Source organism: Dryobates pubescens, chromosome Z (genome assembly GCF_014839835.1).
Source record: "Dryobates pubescens isolate bDryPub1 chromosome Z, bDryPub1.pri, whole genome shotgun sequence".
Classification (NCBI taxonomy): domain Eukaryota; kingdom Metazoa; phylum Chordata; class Aves; order Piciformes; family Picidae; genus Dryobates; species Dryobates pubescens.
Genome location: NC_071657.1, coordinates 39,752,138 through 39,773,237, shown reverse-complemented (window position 1 = coordinate 39,773,237; position 21,100 = coordinate 39,752,138). Strand labels below are relative to the sequence as shown.

The window sequence follows — 21,100 nt, the reverse complement described above, 5'->3', positions numbered from 1 at the left end:
AGCAGATCAATGTGTCCACTCAACTTGGTCCTGCCTGCAGGCTTAGGGAGGGTGCACTCAATCCCTTCATTCAAATCACTGATAAAGATGTTAAGCAGAATCTGTGGCTCCAGGACTCAGGCCTGGGGAACACCACTTGGAACTGGCCACCAACTGCAGTTAACTCCACTCACCACCCCTCTCTGGGCCCAAAGAGGCAGCACATTTTCACCCAACAAAGCATGCACCCATCCACACTATGAGCAGTCAGTGTCTCCAGGAGGATGCTGTGGGAAGCTGTGTCAAAGTCCAGGTAGGTCACCTTGTCACAGAAGGAAATCAGATTGGTTAAACAAGACTTGCCCTTCACAAACCCATGCTGACTGGGCCTAATCATCCTCTTGTCTTGTGCATCACTCAGAATCATCTGCTCCATGTCTTTCCCTGGCACTGAGGTCAGGCTGACAGCCCTGTAGATTTCTGGATCCTCTTTTTAGCTCTTCCTATAGATGGGCATCACATCTGCTAACCTCCAGCCCTCCAGGACCTCACCAGTTAGCCAGAACTGATGAATAACTGATGGACAGTGCCTTGGCAAGTTCTTCTGACAGCTCCTTTATCACCCTTGAGTGGGTGCCATCTGGACTTTCACGTCTCAAAAGGCTGTAGCATGATCCTAACCATTGCTTCTTGAAGCCTGGAGGCCTCTCCTTCCTATCTACCAGTTCAGGGGGCTATGTACCCACAGAACATTCCTGCTAATAAAGGCAAAAAAGGCACTGAGTACCTCAGCCTTTTCCCAATCCTTTGTCATTTTGTTTCCTCTCATATCCATTAAAGGATGGAGATTCTCCTCAGCTCTCCTTCTGCTGTTGATGTATTTATAGAAACATTTTTTATTGCCTGTCACAGTGGTAGGCAAATTAAGTTTAGTCTGGGCCTTGGCTTTTGTAATTTTCTCCTCACAGTGTCTCACCACATCTTTATAGTCCACCTGAGTGGCCTGCCCTGTTTTCCAAAGGTCATCAACTCTCCTCTTGATCCTGAGCTCCAGCCAAGGCTGGAGCTCTATCTGGGTAAGCTGCAATAGCCCTGGTGGATGCAGAGCACATCACAGTATCACAGAATCACAGTGTATTAGAGGTTGGAAGGAGCCTCCAGAGATCAATGGGCCCAACCCCCTGGGCAGCCTGTTCCACTGCTCTGTCACTCTCACTGTAAAGAACTTTCTCCTCATGTTGAGGTGAAATCTTCCATGTTCAAGCTTGTACCTGGTGTTTCTTATTACTGAGCACCACCAAAAAGATACTGGCTGCCTCCACTTGACAACCACCCCTCAGATATTTCTACACATTTTTGAGATCCCCTCTCAGTCTTCTCTTCTCCAGACTAAACAGCCCCAGGTCTCTCATTCTCTCTTCATAGGGGAGATGCTCAAGTCCCCTAACCATCCTCATGGTTCTCTATTGGATTCTCTCTAGCAGTTCTCTGTCTCTCTTGAACCGGGGAGCCCAAAATTTGACGCAGTATTCCAGGTGTGGTCTCACCAGGGCAGGGTAGACGGGGAGAAGAACTTCCCTAGATCTGCAGGACACATTTGTCTTGATGCACCCCAGGATACCCCAGGACGTGACTCTCTTGGCCACAAGGACACATTGCTGTTCCATGGAGAACTTACAGTCCACTAGAACTCCAAGGTCTTTCTCCATGGAACTGCTCTCCAGCAGGGCAACCCCTAACGTGTCCTGGTGCCTGTTGTTATTCCTCCCCAGATGCAGGACCCTGCAGTTGTCCTTATTGACCTTCATGAGGTTTGCCTGCACCCAGCTCTCCAGCCTGTCCAGATCTTGTTGGATGGCTGCACAGCCTGACAGGGTGTCAGTGACCCCCCCCAGTTTTGTACCATCAGTGAACTTGCTGAGGGTGCTCTCAATCCCCTCATCCAGGTTGTTGATAAAGATATTGAATAAAACTGGACCAGTACTGATCCCTGGGGGACACCACTGGCCACAGGCCTCCAAGTTGACTCTGTGACAGTGATGACAACCCTCTGCTGCCAAGCCAGTTTGCAATCAGCCTCACTGACCAACCATCTATACCACATTACTTGAGCTTTTCTATAAAGATGTTATGGGAGACAGTATCAAAAGCTTTACTAAAGTCAAGGTATATGACATCCACTGCTCTTCCCTCATCTTCCCATTAGGTCATGGTTTCATAGAAGGCTATCAGATAGGTCAGACAGGATCTCTCCTTAGTAAATCCATGTTGGCTACTCCCAATAACCTTCTTGTCTTCCATGTGGTTAGAGATGACCTCCAGGATGAGCTGCTCCATCATCTTTCCAGGGATGGAGGTGAGGCTGACTGGTCTGTAGTTGCCTGGGTCCTCCTTCTTGACTTTTTTTAAGACTGGAGTGACATTTACTTTCTTCCAGTCATCAGGCACCTCTCCTGCCTCCCATGACTTTTCAAAAATGACGGAGAGAGGCTCAGCAACAGTATCAGCAGCTCCCTCAGCACTCGTGGATGCACCCCATCAGGGTATAAGAGATTTCTAACCTGGTCGTGACTGACCAATGGAATGTCCACATCTCTCCAGTTCTGTTCCCTTGCTTCTAGTGACTGAGATTCCTGAGGGCTGGTTTTAGGAGTAAAGACTGAGGCAAAGAAAGCATTCAGCAACTTTACCATTTCTGCATCATCAGTCAACACATTTCATATACCATTTAGTAGCGGGCTCACTTTTTGCCTGCTCTCCTTTCAGTATTAATGTATTTGAAAAACCTCTCCTTCTCTTTCACCACCCTGGCAAGACTCAGTTCCATGAGGGCCTTGGCCTTCCTTGTTGCATCTCTACATTCCCTGGTTATATCTCTATAATCCTCCCAACCAACCAGACCTTTTTTCCACATATTGTAAACCTCCTTTTTGAGTTTTACTTAGAGTTCCTTACTTATCCATGAAGGTCTTCTGCCTACCTTACTTGATTTTGTTTTCAAGGGAATAAATTTCTCTTGAGCTCAGAGGAGGTAATGTTTGAATATTAACCAGTTCTCTTAGGCTTCTCTTCCTTCCAGAGCCCTTAGCCCACTGGATACTGCTATGTTGAGTCTTGAAGAGGGCAAAGTTAGCTCTGTGGTAGTTTTAGGCTGTACCTTTAAAATTTTCCATAGATCTTGAACAGAAAGTGGTAGGGTGAATTCTAACAACTCTCTGCTCTTTCACTTGTCCCTTTGTGTCCAGGACGGTGAGCAGGGGGGTAGGGAGTGAGAAGCTATTAGCAGCTCCCCTGGTTTTTGGCCAGGGGAGTTCTTGTGATGTTTATAAATTGTAAATGCCAGTAAATATTGTAAATACTGTATATAGTGTACATATTCATTGCATTTCATTGTAGGTTGTAGTTTTGCTTGTAAATAGAGCTTCATTTGCTTCCAACTGGTCTGGTAATTTAATGTTGGGGGGTTAATTTTCAACCCACCACAGCCTCTTGAAGTCCCAGGTTGAAATTTTATTTATCACCCTGCTTCTTTGTCTGTTGATATTAAACTCTAACATGTCATGGTCACTACAACCAAGATGACTCCCAACCTTAACATCTACAACCAGTCCTTTTTGTTTGTTAATACCAGGTCCAGCATTGCACTTCTCTTTGTTGATTCTTCAACTACCTACAGCTGTCATCAATGCCTTTTGGACTATTTGTGCTTGGCTGTGTGATCTTTCCAACTAATATCAGAGTGGTTGAAGTTGCCCATGAGCACCAGGGCACTTGAGGTTACTCCTAGCTGCCCATAGAAGGCCTCATCAGTACCTTCTTCCTGGTTCAGTGGTCTGCAAACACCCACAACCATATCATCCGTGTTTGTATGTCCCTTCACTCTTATCCATAAGCTCTCATCACACACCCCCCGGGTTAAATTCAACACATTCTAGTTGCTTATTCACATAGAGCAACTCCACCACCTTGCCTTGTCAGTCTCTCCTTCCTGAAAAGTACAGTCATCCACAACCACATTCCAGTTGTAGGAGCTGTCCTACCATGTCTCTGTAATTGCAACAAGATCATAGCCTTGTGACTGCACCCAGATTTCTAGTCCATCTTGCTTATTTCCCACACTTCTAGTCTTGGCATACAGACACTTCAGAGACTTAGCAGAGCAGTATCTGTTACCATTGCGAGTGTCACACAATCCACCACCCCCTACAGCCCCTGGGATAGCAGTGAAGCTGGTACCCTGCCTCACAATTGTCCCAGGAATGCCCTCAGTGAGCCTGTTTTTCCCCCTCTTCCCTCTTCAAAATTAGTTTAAAGACCTATCAATCAGCCATGCCAGTTCTTGTCCCAGGATTCTTTTTCCTCTTAGAGGCAAGCATTTTCTATCTGTAGTCAGCAGGCTGTAGAGTAGCCCGTGATCAAAGAACCCAAAATCCGGTCATTGACACCAGCCCTGCAGCCAGGCATTAGTCTGCTGAAGGCCACAGCTTTCTGCCAGGTGGGTACCCTTTTACCCTGGCTGTGTCAGGTCAGGTAAAGAACACTGAGGCCCAAATCCACAGCTCCATGTAGGCAAGCCTACTGATTTTTAAAGGGTTCTGTGCAGGGTCCTGTTATCTTACTGCAGCTATCAGGATTAGCCTTCAGTTCCACAGGCACAAATAATTTCACTAACGTAATTTCAGATGAATAATTTCATTAACGTCTTTTGTTTAAGACTATTTTGTCTGTTGTTTCTTCATATGCTTTACTAGTTCACAAGAAAGTGAGTTTCACAAAAAGCTAAACTCACATCAATTATTTAAAACTAACTGCTGGGCAATACAGTAAAATGCACTCATGTTCCATATTCTTTCTTTAACTCTTAGCAATCAGTAGCCATATTTCTACTCTTCTCTCACCTTCTCACGTGAGCAATTTTCTCATTTTCCTGTTACCCTTAGCATGAGAATTTTCATTCATTCCTCTACCCTGGCTGTCTAAGGAAGCATGGAGGCCAGAATGAAAACATTCCAGCCAAGAAAGATAAAACTTTAACATTCACTTCAAATAGGCTTATACTAAAATCCTATCTCATTAGCTTTCAACACTCATGTAGGACAGATGCAAACTCTGGCTAAAACCAGAGTTTTGGGTCACACAGATTTGTCAGATATCTGCAGAAGAAAGCAAAGCACTTCTCAGGAAAATTCTATAGCTAATATAAATTAAAGATGGCAAAGTGTTCCTTAAATGGCCAAGTTTCTTCGATCCTTACCACTTCTCTTTTCAAAAGCAGAGCTGATAAACAGCAGTGGCGTGTGCACTTCTCCTTCTGAAGAGCCACCATGACTACCTGTTTCAGACATCCCATGATCCCCACAAACAAGTAGCAAATTGGGCAGAGAAGCTTCTTCCTGCAAGTCACAGAGATAAAATTAAGTTGTTCTACAAACAAGATGCACATATATAATGCTTCACTATCTGTATAATTTTTACAAGCTAATATTTCTCAAAATATATTCCTTTTTGTAAATTGGCTCACACTTGAGAGAGATTAAAAGAGATGTCTGCCACTGTTACACAGCAATACTTAGCATTTAAGGCACACAGTAATATTTAGCATTTAAGGCACATATGTGTCTAACAGTCACCAACAGATTACGAAACTCACCAAAAAAGCTTTGATAAACCCTCTCACTTACAGAGTCACAAGTAACTGACTGAAGGATTAAATAAAAGTCATCATACTGTAAGAAAAATATCAGAAGTCCAGGAGCAGTAGCATTAAGAGAGAAGTGCTCTCCCACCACATCTTTCCACATTCATTGAGTATTTAGTATAACGTAAATGTCACATTATTGGTATCTTAAGTACTAACATAAGAGAAATTTAAAGGAAAAATATAATCCTATTTGTAATAGTAGATGCAAAATCATAGGATTGTGTTTCCTTATCTGAAGAAAGAAAACAGAAGCAAAAGTGAGGCCTGTCCAACCATTCTGAGCTAACAAATCAAAGATGGCAGGAAAAAAAAAAAATTGTCATTCCATAATGAAGTAGCTTTTTGTCATCTCTAGTTATTACCATCTAGTTATTATCTGTTCATCCAAAAGTAAAATGCTTTTATTGTTTCTGTGTTATAGAACCAAGATAAAGGCTTGCATGCAGGTGCCAAAAGCAAGACATACTAACAAACTGCATCGAAGCCACCACAAATTCACAAGAGCATAACTTCCACAAGCAAGATTTAACCTCCCTTTTCATAGAATAGTATCCATCTGTCTAAAAATGCTATTGAAATTTTGTGAGCTGTGGGAACCCAGGGATCAGCTAAGCTGGCCTTCATGAGTGTGTGGGGCTCTGGCATGTAGTAAGAGATGCTGTACCCCGAACCACGTGAGTGAGGATGGGACTAAAAGATAGCAAAGTGTTGCATCCTTGAAGTAGGTGGGAAAAGCAGCTGGGGAGGAAAGCACCCATCTGATTCTGTGGTAAACAGTGGGCTTAACAGGGGTAGGCTGTGGGAAGGTGAAATTGTACCATTCACAAATCCCGTAAAAAACAGCCACCAGCTCTGCAGAGGGGGGCCACTGGGCCCACCTTGCAGCCGCAGTCTCTCCTCACAAACTGCTCCGTCAGTCTGTGTCTCAGCTGACCACGGTGGGACCAGATGGATCAGGACCACTAAGGGTTCCACAGTTCTCTCGGGACCACCACAGCGAGCAGCCATTCTGAATTGCAGTTGCCAAAAATGAACAAGAAAAAAGCTTCAGGACACTTGGAATCAGGACTTGGTACAGCAACATCCAGACTGTTTAGATAAGAGACGTCCTGTATTCCCAAACCTAAAAACCAGACCCAGAGACGGTAATTTATGTGTGCTACATTTAGCAAAAGAAAAACGCTGTTTACAGTCACCATTTGAGTGTTTCAATATCTAAGAACTAGGCATACCTTCACAAACATGGAAATCAAAGCTGTTATTCCTCCCCCTGAATTTCATTACTAGAAAGAACAAGCCATTTTAACTCATGAGCGAGATATAAGAATTCTGGCACACAATTCCTCTCCTCTTCCCACACACCAAGAGGAAGTTATTTCCCACAGCTGTTCAGAAGAGACTGTTAACAGAAGTTACTAATGTCAACCAATAAATTCTTAAAAATATTACACTACACTGTTAGCTGGGGAATGGTCAGGGAAGGAAAAGAACAGAAGAATACCCACTTTGGTATGGGAATAAACAAGCTACCACCTACAAACAAGCAAGCATTTTAAGATGACAAGTAACACACATTGGTCCAAGAATAAGTTGTATTACCTTTGAAAGAAGAGAAATGTGAATCTTCTTCAGGATGTTATCCATTTCACGAAGTTTTGGTCCCACTAATGGGCTGTTTGGCCCAGTCATATGTCCAATATGGTCCAACCCCAGGTAATGCAGTATTAGGAGATCCCAGTCTTCTCTCTTTAACACTCTATCCAAATGTCTGGTAACATTATCATCAACCTCAGACATAAAAGCAAACCAATCCAAATGTAAAAATAATTTCCCAGTAATTACTTTGCACTACACATGAGAATTCTGTAGGAACTGGTGAGAATTACAGCCATTCACAATGTTAATAAGAAAAGAAAAAAATCAGATTGATTAGTTCAGTGCCAGGCAGTCAAAATTTCAAAACAGATTTGTCACCTCATTTCTTTTTAATTATGAGGCATCAGATTACATATAAACAGAGAAAATGGATTGCTGTGCTTTCACAGATACTTTTAAAAGCTATTTAAAGAAAAATTCAGTTGCTTTCAACTTTAACACTCCTTGTTTATCTCTCCACAACAAGCAGGTACAGGGAAAAGCCTCTCTTTGGTTCCTGAAAGCACAGGGCAAAAATTAAAAACACCTATGCTCTTTCAACACCATTTTTGATACTGCAATACACAGCAATATTGTAATTGCTGTGAAATAATGATCTGATGGCACAGGAAGTAAGACCAATTATTTCAAAAGTGTTATTGGGGGCATAACTCACATGTTCTCCTGCTTGAGCTGATAAGTTATTTTTTAGTTGCATATATTTTTCCCTGGATATTCAAAATGCCTACATAATCCACATGCAACACTGCTTTGTTGACTCTAGATATAACTTAACTACCTAAAACACCATAAAAAGCTCTCTGTTTAATAGGCTATATTCAGAAAGCAAAAAGACTGTGTAAAGAGCTTGAGACCCATACAGTTGCTGAATCAGCAGCACATCTACATTTTTCCACTTCAAGTTGAAGCTTCTGCAAGTCTTAACTGGTTACTCTAATTAAAAATGTCTTCCAATTCACATCAGACCAATCAACTTCCTTAAACACGGTAATAAAGTACTTACAGCAGTATCAGCAGGAGGGCAGCCTGAGTTTTTACAAATCATAAGGTTTCAAAATACAAACTAAAACTGCTAAACCATTTACTCTTTCAACATGCTCACAGTAGGAAGGTTCACAGTTTGTTTTGTTTCTTATCTAAATGTCCTCTTTGATAATATATGGAAACACTGCTCATACTGTAACTACAAAAGTGATAGAATACTACAGAAAGTATGTCTCTAAGAGACAAAGATTAATGGGCCCTTTAAAGATGGTACATACTAATATTAATGTGACATCCACAGATAGTGGAATTTTTAGACAAAGCCAGTGGTCTAACTTCCTACCACAAGTTTCATGGGAATACAGTATGTTTAGCAAAGCTGTACAGTAACAGTATGTTAGCCCAACACTTCCCACAGCATATGTATCAAGGACTGAAATGCTTAGTTTCACATTGTCAATACCAAGCACACACAAAAATTCAATTTCTATTTAATTGCCAAGTTAGCATTTCAGAACAAGAATCTTCATACTCATTCATTCTTTGAAGTTCCCACTATGTGTTTGTACAGATTATTTAACCCAAGATTACACAAAGCCTCTCACCTCTGTAAAATCTGATACAAAAAAGGATGTTGTACCATCATATTCCACAAAATGCTTTGGAAACAATTTAACCCAAGTATCATCACCATAAAAGATTATTCTTTTCCCAGCTGTTTTTGCCTGCCATATCAGATTGTCATCCAAAAGAGCCGGGGAATTGAGATTCACAACAACATCAATGAAACCAGGTATGCTGCCCGTCACCAAAGCCTACATAAAACAAGAAAAGAGACATATTAATTGAAACAAAAGATTCTCCAGTACTCAGAAAACAGTACTAGTGTATGAGGAAGCAATGAAGCAGAGAAAAGAGAAACCATACTTTCAATAAAGACCTTCCTATCACAGAGTATCAAATAAGGGAACAATACAAGATGGAGTAACTGAAGCGGAAGATGCCACCTCCTCCTCTTACTCAGCTCTGCTTTCCTTTGATCACTGATCTAACCTTTCCTGCACGAAGCACCTCTGGGCTCTATCCCATACACTGTAACAGCAAGGCAAGTTTCAGCCAGGAGTTACAATAGCAACAGGGAACCTGCCCTTCTTGCCAGCCCTGAGGATCAGAGACAATCCAGTCCTCAAAATTTTCTCAGAAAGCTCTAACTGTGAAAAAAGCCCCAGACTTACCTTAATTCGAGGCATAGTCACAGTGGGTGGCTTTGCTTCAGCAATGAAACTGTAGGATGTCCCTTTTTCAACAACTTGTGTAGTGTATGGCATGAACTGTTTACCTTTGGATCCAAACACAAAGTCATCTCTCAAAGCATCTATCAGCACAATGACAACTTTTTTGAAAAGTGGTGGTGGAATTTTGGTCCAGTTAGAAACTGCTCCTAAGCAACAGAAAAAGCATATATAAACATCACTAACAAATGTTAACAGCTAGACAGAAGTTAAAGGACAATGTCACTCCAGAAATGAGCGCTTCCAACTTCAGTATTAACTTTACATTCAAAAGGAAGAAGTTGCAACCAATGGCAAATATCAGAAACAACCACAGGAAGCTGCGTTTTCAGGCCATCCAGCATAGGAATGACAAAACAACAAGCAAACAATGCTATGCAGCATGTAGAAAGGAACAAAACATGAATGGAATGCAAGATGGGAAATTGGGAGAACTAAGGAAAAGATTAAAAAATGGAGAATGTTCAAAGGAGTAAGAAGAGATAGGTGCTACCTCCTCTCTGGTTAATCCAGTAAAGATAAACTACATATCCCCAAAAGACAACTTTTGTTAGAAAAACAATGCAGCCTTCACCTGTACCAAATTTTGCACATCAGAACAGAACTGAAGCAATACCTCTCAATCAAATTCCACCACAAAAGAACAGGAACATCACAAAGAAAGAGAGAGTTTATCTCAAATTTGAACAGAAAAGATTTGTGCACAATTGCATCCTTGTAGGTAGAAGACTGTATGCCACAATAGTTAAGTGATGGCAGATGCAGGACCAACATCCAATTACAGAATTCTTTGAACAGGTTGTGTGGGCACATACAGCAAACTGCAGCGTCATGCCTTCTTTGTCATGTATGGACTGGCTGCCCCAACTCTTCATTTGCATTGTGCTTGGTCCACACAATGACTTTTAGCTTTTGCAGCAGCAGTTTTTGGCCCAACCTCTACAGGTCTCATATCTCTACTAGGAAAAAAAAAACAAACAAACCAACACTAAAAAAAATAAAAACCAAACCCAAATAAAGACAATCAACAGGAGAACAAAATGGAAGCAGAGTATATTCTACTTGCAGATACCCACTTGGACAACTTTGTGGTGAATCAACTTCTCAGCATATATTAGGGGATTTACACACATTTAGAGTAAAAAGGGTTTCTGAGTAAATGGCTGGTAATTTGGAAAGGTCCCAGATAATGCTGTCTCTAACAAGATAATAAAAAAACCCCAGCCTCAGAACATGTATTTTTTTTAGCATATAGATAAACATCAATAAACTGACATTCACAGGCAGAGGTTGGTCTCTTCTCCCAGGCAACCAGCACCAGAACAAGAGGACACAGTCTCAAGCTGCACCTGGGGAGGTTTAGGCTGGAGGTTAGGAAGAAATTCTACACAGAGAGAGTGACTGGCCATTGGAATGGGCTGCCTGGGGAGGTGGTGGAGTCACCATCATTGGAGATGTTTAGGAGGAGACTTGATAGGGTGCTTAATTGCATGTTTTAGTTGATTAGTTGGTGTTGGATGATAGGTTGAACACGATGATCTCAAAGGTCTCTTCCAACCTGGTCTATTCTATTCTATTCTATTCTATTCTATTCTTACTGCTAGCAATTTGCCCTGTTAAGGAAAATGAGGACTGGGGTGCACAGCAGGGAAAAGAAGAAAATATCAACGATGAAATGGCAGAAATCCTGATTAAAATATCATGCTGTTTTTCCAGGACTTTAGTTAACAACTTAGTACATCTGCTTTGGCCCTCAAAACAGAAGACACAAGAAGATGTATCATGCTGTTTACTTGAAGTCTTTTTCTTAATTTGTTTCTATGCACCTGCTAAAGGAAACAAAATTTGCTGGACACCAAAAACTGTTCAGATCACAAACACATACACCCCACTCAGGAGCTTCTCCCACTCATCAGTAGGTCAAAGTACTGACATACGCAAAGAATCAGCTATCAACACCAAGCCATCTGAAAACACTTACACTGTCATAAGATAGCTAAAGCAACACATTGTGCAACTTCTGGCATGCAGCATGCTTATTTATCCCTGCTATGTTTATATAGAACACTGTCACTTTAAATGAAGCTGAACTTCTGTCAGCAGTGAAAAAAACCCACAGATTCTACAACTAACATACCATAATGATATGCTGCAAAGATTCCCTGTTATACAAGCAACTACATCACTTTATCACTCATCTCACAGGCAGGACAGCATAGATTAAATGGTACTCAGGGCTCACACAGTGAAACATTCAGGAAATTCAGGAGCATTGAAGAAATAGTCTTTACTGAACAGAACTGAAGTAGGCTGGTGCCACCACACAAGCCATACCTGTAGTGTTGCGAGGGTCCAGCCCAGTGGGTGGATAGGGGAAGCTACATATTTCATCCCATAATGTCCTGCTCCCTTATAAAACCATCAGCGAGGTCCTGCACTTTCTCTTTCTTCCCCCACCGCTCTTATGGAGGTGGTCCTTATCTGGTAATGGGGAGAGCTCTCTCGGGGCCTCTTGGGCCTGGCTAGGCCCAAGGCCAGGGGGAAGGGCAATCTCAGATCTGGCCAGCTGAGATTAGCCTAGTAGTGGAAGACCCGGGGGGGGGTGGGGCGGGGGGAAGGGGAAGGGAGAAAGAGCCCTGGGGGCTTTGGGTGTACCCTCAGGTGGGGATAGGATGCTTCCACGTATGCTTTGGGATCTCTTTTATCACTGTGACTTGTGGTTCTCTGTAAAATATTCACTGCTTTTCCATTTAAACTTTCCACCACTTTGCAATCCGTTTGTCTGAGTCTCATTTTTTTTGCCCAGAGCAGGGGGGGCAAGGGAGGATCAGCCCTTCAACCCACCACAGGAAGAACCAGAGAATCATAGAATTGTTTTGGTAGGATAAGACCTTTAAGATCATCGAGTCCAGTTATTATCCAACTCTCCCAGATCTGGTGCTAAAACATGTCCCTTACCAACAAAACTCTGCTTCTTCCCTGGGAAGCTTACTCCAGTGTCTGATGACTTTTTTAGTGAAGAAGTTTCTCATCCTTCTCTTGTCCTCTTACTTGTTGCTAGGGAGAAGGGACCAACACCTACCTCACTTCAGCTTCCTTCCAGGTAGTTGCAGAGGCAACAAGGCCTCCCCTCAGCCTCCTCCAGTCTAAACAACCCCAGTTCCCTCCGCTGCTCCTCAGAAGACTTATTCTCCAGACCCTTCACCAGTTTCATTGCCCTTCTCTGGGCAACCTCCAGCAAGGGCCCCAAAACTGAACATAGAGCTCAAGGTGTGGCCTCATCAATGAAAAATCACTTCACTTGTACTGCTGGTCTCACTATTCCTGACACAAGCCAGGATGCTCTTGGCCCCCTTGGCCACCTGGGTACACTGCTGGCTATGTTCAGGCAGTTGTCAACCAGCACCCCCAGGACCTTTTCTGCCAAACCACTCTATAGCCACTCAGCACCAAGCCCATAGTGCTGCATGGGGTTGTTGTGACCTAAATGCAGGACCTGTCACTTGGCCTTGTTAAACTTCCAATTCAGCCAGCCCAGGTCCCACTGGAGAGCCTTCATACCTTAAAGCAGATCAACACTCCCCCCCAGCTTAGTGTCATCTATAACTTACTGAGGGAGCACTCAATTCCATCCTCCAGATCACAGAATCACAGAATTACCAAGGTTGCAAGAGACCTCAAAGATCATCAAGTCCAACCTGTCACCACAGACCTCATGACTAAACCATGATAAAGATATTAAACAAGACTGGCCCCAAAGCACAGCCCTGGAGAACACCACCTGTGACCAACCACCAACTGGATTTAAATCCAGTCACCACCACTCTTTGGGCCCACCCATCCAGACAGTATTTTACCCCATGAAGTGTCCACTCATCCAAGCCATGAGCAGACAGTTTGTCCAGGAGGATGCTGTGGGAGATAGTGTCAAATCCAGATAAGCAACATCCACAGCCTTTCCCTCATCCACTGAGTCATGCTATCATTGATGGAGATCAGGTTTTTCAAGCAGGCCCTGCCACTCATGAACTCATGCTGGAAGTGCCTGATCATCTGGTTGCCCTGCACATGCTGCATAATAACACTGAAGATTATTTGCTTCATGGCCTTCCCCAGCACAGAGGCCAGGCTGACAGGTCCGCAGTTCCCTGGATCCTCCTTCTGGTCCATCTTGTAGCTGGGCATTTGCCAGACTTCATTCAGCTGGCACCTTCCCAGCTAACCAGGGCTCCTGGTAAATGATTCATTGTTCCACTGTTGCTCCATTTTTTGCCTACCTATATTTAGGATTGCTAATGACATGCCTAAATTTAAATGGTTCATAAAGCCCTCTGGAACACATTTAGACTCTGCAACTCAAACTAGTCTTTTCAAAACCCAGTTGTCTGACAATTCCTTCCTCCCAAACAGTATCACTGCAACATTTCACTCACAACAGCATATCAAACACCTCTGACAGTCTTGGTAATCTCCAGATAAAAAGCAACATGCCATTTGACAGCATCAACTCAGGTCTATTAACAGATTCATTTCTGATAGCTCTGAACTGCACAACCTACTCTTCCCTCCACTGTTTTTCACAGTTTAGGTAACACTGTTTCACCATAGTAATGTCCATACTTTATTAGAACTAACAATAACAAGCAGTTAAAATCCAGTCCAGCAGTTGTTCTGTTCCACCAGGCTGTCATGTAGATGTCTCAAGCAAAAGTTTTGTATGAACAAAATACTACTCAGTTCAGCTGCCCACTGAACCTGAAGTTTCACCCCACAAGCTCCAAAAAACTGGTGAAGAATAATCCTTCAAATACACATCCATCTTCTTCAAATTATTTGACTACAACTTGTGACTGGACATGCAAGACATCTACTTATCAGCATATCCTCTATTGCATATTCATTAAAGTGATGCTTGAACCTTTCACAATTTCAGCTAAGGAATACAGGACCTGCAGAGGCCATGATTTCAAAGAAGCAGTAATGGACAGCAATATTGTGCATTTTGCAATCTGACCAGACTGTGAAGGAAATTCATATTACTACAGTTGCCTTCCTCACTACCCCAGTATCATTCCAGTGGCATTAAGGCACTTGCATACCATAGTGAGAATCGCAGAAACAATGATTCTCAAGCACAACACAACCAGTAACTTAACAGAGCAAGTGCATGAAGTATTATACCTGAAAAGGCATTATTTAATGCAGACAACTTACCATTAAAGAGTGTGTGTATGACGGCTGTTTCAGATATAGGGAAAGGGAATAAAACAACAGAAACACACTCCCTCCAATAATGTGGCGGCCGATACTTTTTGCGACCATGAGCAGATACTGCTGGTAGTGATCAATACTAACATGCAAAATTAGTTAAGTTCTAAACTGTTCGGAAACGAGTCTGGAAACACGATGGCACTACGCTAAACTCTCCTGCAGCACCGACGAACCTGGCAGCGCTGGGCTCGTAGCGGCTGCTGTTTCTGCGACCCGGCTACACAAACGACCCAATACAAGCCGAGGGCGACAGGCACAACGCTGGGACGCAAGAGATCAGCCCCACTGGGGTTCCTCCGGCCCGCCCCATACCTAGCCGGGCTCTCGCCGAAGAGCGGGGAACAGCCAGGGCCAGCAAAGCCGGGCCGGGGCTTACCGCGGCGACTGCTGCTAGGGACGCAGGCGGGGGTCGGGACGCGGTTGCCCTGGTGACCAGGAGCAGCCCGCGTTAGGATGAGGAGGAGGGACGCTGCCTTGGCGACCACGGGAGGGGCGGACTGCTCGGGTTACCTGCGCCGGGCGGGGCCGGTTCAGCGGGAGGGTCCCCATGGGCCTCTCTGCGGGGCAAGGACCTGACAGGCACCGGGAAGAAGCCACGGAGGAACAGGGCAACCCCCAGAGCCTCCACCAGGAGGCAGGCGGAGGCGAAGACACCTGAGCGCAGCCGCATCCCCCTTCGGTGGCGCCAAACCCCGCCTCGGGCTCCCTCTTCGCGGGCTCTCCAGGTCAGACCCCGCGACCGCTCCGCTCCGCCCCTTCCCGTCTCCCCGCCTCTACCCTCGCCACCATACCTGTCCGCCGAGCTTTACTATTGGCTAGTGGCCAGCCAACCCCTACGCGAGTGGTGCGATCCCGAACCGGAAGTAGAACCCCGCAGATTCACAAACGGGAAGCAGTCGGGCGGGCCCAAGCTTCCGAGCCGCTGCCGCTGGGCGCCGCTCCTGCGGAGCTGGAGCTTTGCGTTCCCCGGCCGCCGGGAAGCTCCTGCAACGGGTAGCGAAGTGGTATGGCTGGGCTCGATGATCTTAAGGTCTTTTTCCAACCAGGCGATTCTATGAAAGGTCGTAGCGTTGAGGGGTGGTATCAGTGGGCTGCGTCGGGTCAGGGGCTGAGACAGCTGGAATCTGTCGGTCGAAGGGCTCTCGACGTGAGGCCCTGGCCAGCTGCCCTGTCGTGCAGCCTTCAGCGGCCCAGCCACAATGAAGTAAAGTCCCATCTCGAAGTTGCGACGCTGGAGGAAAGAGAAAAGGCGGAAGTGTGAGGGCCTCAGCTTTCCAAGGGTACCTTGTGCTGCATCCACCTTGCTTGTGCAGTCCGTGCTGAGAGCTGGTGTTCGCTCAGTGCTGTGAGCTGCGTCCTCTAAAACAGTTTTGAAGCCGGAGCTGTGATGACGGGTTATATGTGAAGTTGTAGTAACGGGTGCATAGTAGGTGTAGAAGGAGACTGAAGTCTCTGGCCGTTTCTGGTGGTTGGCAAGCAGACTTTTAAATAATACTGGATAGTGGTAATCTTTTAGCCTTTCCCATTTGTAAGGAAACATTGCAGCAGTGAGTCGTGGCAGATGGAGGAGAAACATGGTTTTTAAAGGCTTTAAAAGGGAAATAAAAGACATTCTGCAAAATGAAGAGTTGATACTGATCTTGCCGTGCCCATTAATTCAGGAAGACAGCCTCTAAATTAAAAATTCATTCCCCCAAACAAAACTTTGGCATCTCAACCTGAGCAGTTTCTATGTGTCCTGCCTGTTTGTTAGCTGTGGTACATTTTTTTTTTGCGGCATACATAACTCCTTAGCTTTGCCTGTGAGCAGCATGGACAGCATGCTTCTGATCTGGCACATAGAGTGTCAGATTAGGATAGATTAGGCTCCAGCCACAGACAGCCTGACTGGCAGTCACCATCCTGGGCATAGCTCACTGTTTCATTACCAGACAAAGCTGCACTGTAACAGCTTGATGCCGTTGTGGCACTTCACCTGTTTTACATCCATCATCCCAAGGTAACTTCTTGATGTCACTGCAGGCTCTTGTCTCTGGTTCAAGCTCTAAAATATTGTTATGATTACGAAAAATAATATGGCGAATGTGATTAATATTTTTAATTATTATTTTATTAATACGAAAATTTGGCCAAAATTCACTAACAGGTTCAGTGCACAGCTGGAATATGTATTTACAATGGGAATGTAAAATGTTTAAGCAGTGTAACAATTTAAACAATTTTGAGCAGACTGGAAAAATAACAGGGAAGGAGAATTCCCAGTGCTGTATGCTGCTCAATCACTGGGGGAGACCTGACACAAACCATTAAACAAACAAGGCAACAAATACTCGCAGTGGGTTCCACCCAAGTAGCGGGGGGGGTGCTGCTGCTGTACCTTAGCCTTTAAGGCTTAGTGTGCCTGGCGTGGTAAGAGGCTGGTGGTGGTTGCCAGCAGGGATGCCACGTTGCCTCAGTGGCTGGGCTGGCTTCAGTTTGATGGCAGGAGGCTCTCGAAGCTTCTTCCCAGGATCTGCAGGCTGTCCTGGGCTTTTGCAAAGCAGGCACTTATACTGGTAGTGGCTTATTGCTGCAAGGGAATGGTTCCCAGCGTCTTGGCTCACCCAGGATACATCCCTCTGCCCAGCAAGACATGTCTGTCTGCTCCTGGGCTTTATGACGCATTTCTGCGAAGGGCACTGCTGTAGTGTGATGGTTTAGCCCACCTGCACCAACAAAATGCTCAGTCAAGCCCAGCCAGAGAAGCGAATGAAGCTGTACTTTACAAGCAGTAATGAAACGCAATGAGTATGTACAAAATATACAGTACTTACAGTATTGGACAAGAATTTACAAAAAGGAAACAACAAACACAGAAATCCTCCTTGGGAGGAGGATTCCACCTCGGGGTCCACCCAGCCTCTCTCCCTCCCCTTTTCCCTTCAGTTAATTATAATAAAAAGAGAAAAGGAGGATATGTTAGGAGAATTTCAGTTAGCTCAAAGCATTGTTAGAAGTTAGCTTTGCTTATCAGTCTCTATCCGAGGGCAGCATGCATGCATTCCAGCCAAGAGACAGAAGATAGACTGACTACAGAATGTAAGATCGTAAAACTACATCCCACTCATCTACCAATGAAATTTGCTTAGAATTAGTCTTTGTTTTCCTTTTTACACCCAACTGTTCAGCTAGAGAGTTTTGCAGCTACCTTTCTTAAAGGCACAGCCTAAACTGTCACAGGCACTTGCATATTTCTGGGTATACTGAGGCACAGCACGGGTTCCAAATTGCAAGGCAAGCAAGGTTTGGCTTCTCATGCTTGCAGGGTAAGGCTCATTGCTTCTCTCCCAGATCTTAGGCAAGGCAAAGCAAGGTGAATACAGTTTGGCCAGTACTTATCACTTGGCCTGAGATTCTATTTGGGCCAACAGGGCAACTGAAGCCAGCAAACAGGCAATTAAATGGGATTCTGCCAGGCCATGACCACAGAAGGCAAAGACACAAAGCTGGTCTAGGAGAAGCATGGCCACTGCACCTGTTCTTGTACCATAAAGGGAGGACATGGCCCTTTGTTTACCACACTTACTGGTGCCTGTTCTTTTGTCTGTTTTCACACATTTCCCTGGCAGGAGGGAGAGGGATCAAGTTTGGATGTAACAGGACTTGTCTGGGTCTGTGTTGGGCCCATTTGACCCTACCCTCTTTAACATGCCTCAAAGTTACATTATTTGTGTGTCTAGAAAAGCTGTATTTCTAACTTTCTGTTGCATATTCTGCACTTCTTTAAAATGCTGAACTACCGAGTGCAAGCACAAAACAAGGAAGGTTAATTCCACTAACATCACAAAACAGCAACTAAGAAATGGCTGTTGTCTTTATTTTGTGGGCAAATATTACAACACTCTCCTTTTTAGGAATAAGGTGGAAACTCCCCAAACACTGCATCTTTCTCTGTAATGCATACCTTCAAATCCACAATGTTTGTGTTTAGGCAGAAGGATTGCTCCAAAGACATGTACTAGCTGGCATGTGATTCACACTCCCAAGACCCATCTCTGGGCATTTACACAGTAGCATCACCATTTCACTCCCACCACCATTTGGTAAGGTCTTGCAGCAACATGCTTTCAAATTCATTGTTATTACACTTTACTGAAGGCATTTCTGCAGCCATGTTACAGAGTTTTGGTGGTAGCCTCTTTCATTGTGTGTAAGAGATCTATGCCCTGTGAGAGATGGTCCTTTCATGAGAATTCAGAGGAAGTGGTTGTGTCCTCCCCAGTTTGTTAGCATACAACCAGCGTTATGTGCACCAATTTATGCCAAAGGGAACTGTCCAGGTTAGCCTTTAGAAGATTAAACATGTCAGTATCAGGAAAGGTTGTGCAGTAAAGTTTGACTCATGCCGCTCCGAAGGCTGTTTCATTAGAGCCAGTGCAACTCCTGTGCGACACTTCGGAGCACGGTGCAACTCCTCCACCTGGGGGATGGATTGCTGTCTTTCTCTGCAGAATCAGTGTGTTGCTATTGCTGCTGTTGTGAAGAGCCTCTCTGGCAAATATATCTCTCTGTATCTTGGGGAAGAAGAAGGAATTTAAGACTTTACAAAGCCTTCGCTAGAGACATTGCACCAAACCTGCTGAGAAATCAACAGACAGAAGGCTTGCCAACCCTTTGCAACCAACGAGGTTTCATCTTTCCAAGGTGATCAGACACTCTGAAAGCACTACCACGAAGTTAGATAATCCAGAGGGACACATATTTTCTCTTCTATCATTTTCCACTCTTCAGTACCTTGCAACTTCAATGTGTGTCAAATCTCTTCTGTATTTAAGCTGTGGTTACACATCAGAAAAGGTTATCAAAGACTGCTGAAGTCTCCCTCCTCCATTCTGGTGCACTGCAAAGCCCCCAGAGGTTTGTAGTTGCTGAGGCAAAAGGCAATGTAGAAGCACTGTCACTGCAAACCCTGTTTCTCAAATCTGAGACTGGGAGTTTCTACACATACAGGAGAATTAAACACAAAAAATGATTCAACAGGTTTATCCACATCAAGCTTGTCTGTCTTCACACATCCACACTCATGCATGCACACAGGGTCTGTCTTTAGGTTTAGATACTCTGGCGACCATGCTTGGAAAGCCTATGGGATTTGAGATCAAGGCAGCCAGAGATCACTGAAGAAGATAAATCCCAATAGCCTCTGAGGTGATGAGCTGTAGGACACCAAAGTCAGTTTTGTTTCTGTAGGATACAGTATGGAATTATTTTCATTCAAAGAGGAAGCAAAGCTGCAGAGCAAGAAATGATTGAAGAAGAAAGAGACTGGTTCTTAATTTTACCCAGAGCCCTGCACTCAAAGTTTGTACTGCTTGGTAGCAATACACCTATCCCTGTTTTTTTACACAGAGCAGTACAGGGATGTAAACAGTTGTTCCTGATTAAGAAAATCCCGTCTTTAGAACTGTGTGCTCCCATCCAGGCAGATTCTCTGAGAGATACAAGCATAGGCTGGGATCACTGAGCCTGATCCCTACATGTGCTGCTGGTTAGAACAGGTCTTGGGATGCCCTAATGCAATATTAGGGTTTTTTAATTCAGTCTAAATGAGCCAGATAAAGCATCAATGAAAAAAGACATCCTCGAGGAAGACTTCCAAAACCACTTAAGTGGATGGACTGAGATTGGTGCTATAAATGCCTGAAATGCCCTAAATAGCAGCAGATTCCACTAGTTAATAGCAGCCATCTAGCCTTCAGAGCAGGCACTGTGGGAAGGAGCCAGATCACGGTACAGCTCAAGAGACAGCTTTGCTTTATACATGAAAACTAACCATGTGCCTTACCAAATCTTCTAGGAGGATCTATGATCTTCTATGATCTTCCCAGGCACAGAGGTGAGGCTGACAGATTGGCAGTTCCCAGGGTCCTCGTTTCTACCCTTTTAAAAATTAGGTGCAATGTCTCCATTCCTCCAGACACCAGGGACTTCACCTGACTACTAGAAATCTTCAACTATCATGAAGAGTGGCTTGGGAACTACATCATCCAGGACTAAATCCCTCAGGACTCTAGGATGTATCTCATCAGGTCCTATAGACTTGGTATGTTCAGTTTTCTCAGGTGGTCATGAACTTTGTCTTCACAGGTATCCCAAGATAACTGTCCCTGCTTGAACTGCCTGTGTACACCCTTCTTGCCTTTTAGTTTGACCAGCAGGTCTTGACTCAGCCACACTG

At 44.3% G+C, this 21,100-nt stretch overlaps 1 protein-coding gene across 1 annotated transcript in view; it reads right to left on the bottom strand.

The window, feature by feature from the left end:
- Positions 1–15,571, bottom strand: part of PIGG (phosphatidylinositol glycan anchor biosynthesis class G) — an 86,282-nt gene extending 70,711 nt beyond the window's left edge. Inside the window, exons 1-5 of the mRNA XM_054178291.1 lie at positions 15,394–15,571; positions 9,556–9,761; positions 8,926–9,135; positions 7,280–7,468; positions 5,234–5,372 (exon numbers count right to left, since the gene is read on the bottom strand). Of these exons, the coding sequence (XP_054034266.1) occupies positions 5,234–5,372; positions 7,280–7,468; positions 8,926–9,135; positions 9,556–9,761; positions 15,394–15,553 (904 nt within the window). The 5' untranslated portion in view covers positions 15,554–15,571. The remainder of the gene's footprint in view (positions 1–5,233; positions 5,373–7,279; positions 7,469–8,925; positions 9,136–9,555; positions 9,762–15,393) is intronic.
- Between the last annotated feature and the right edge of the window lie 5,529 nt (positions 15,572–21,100).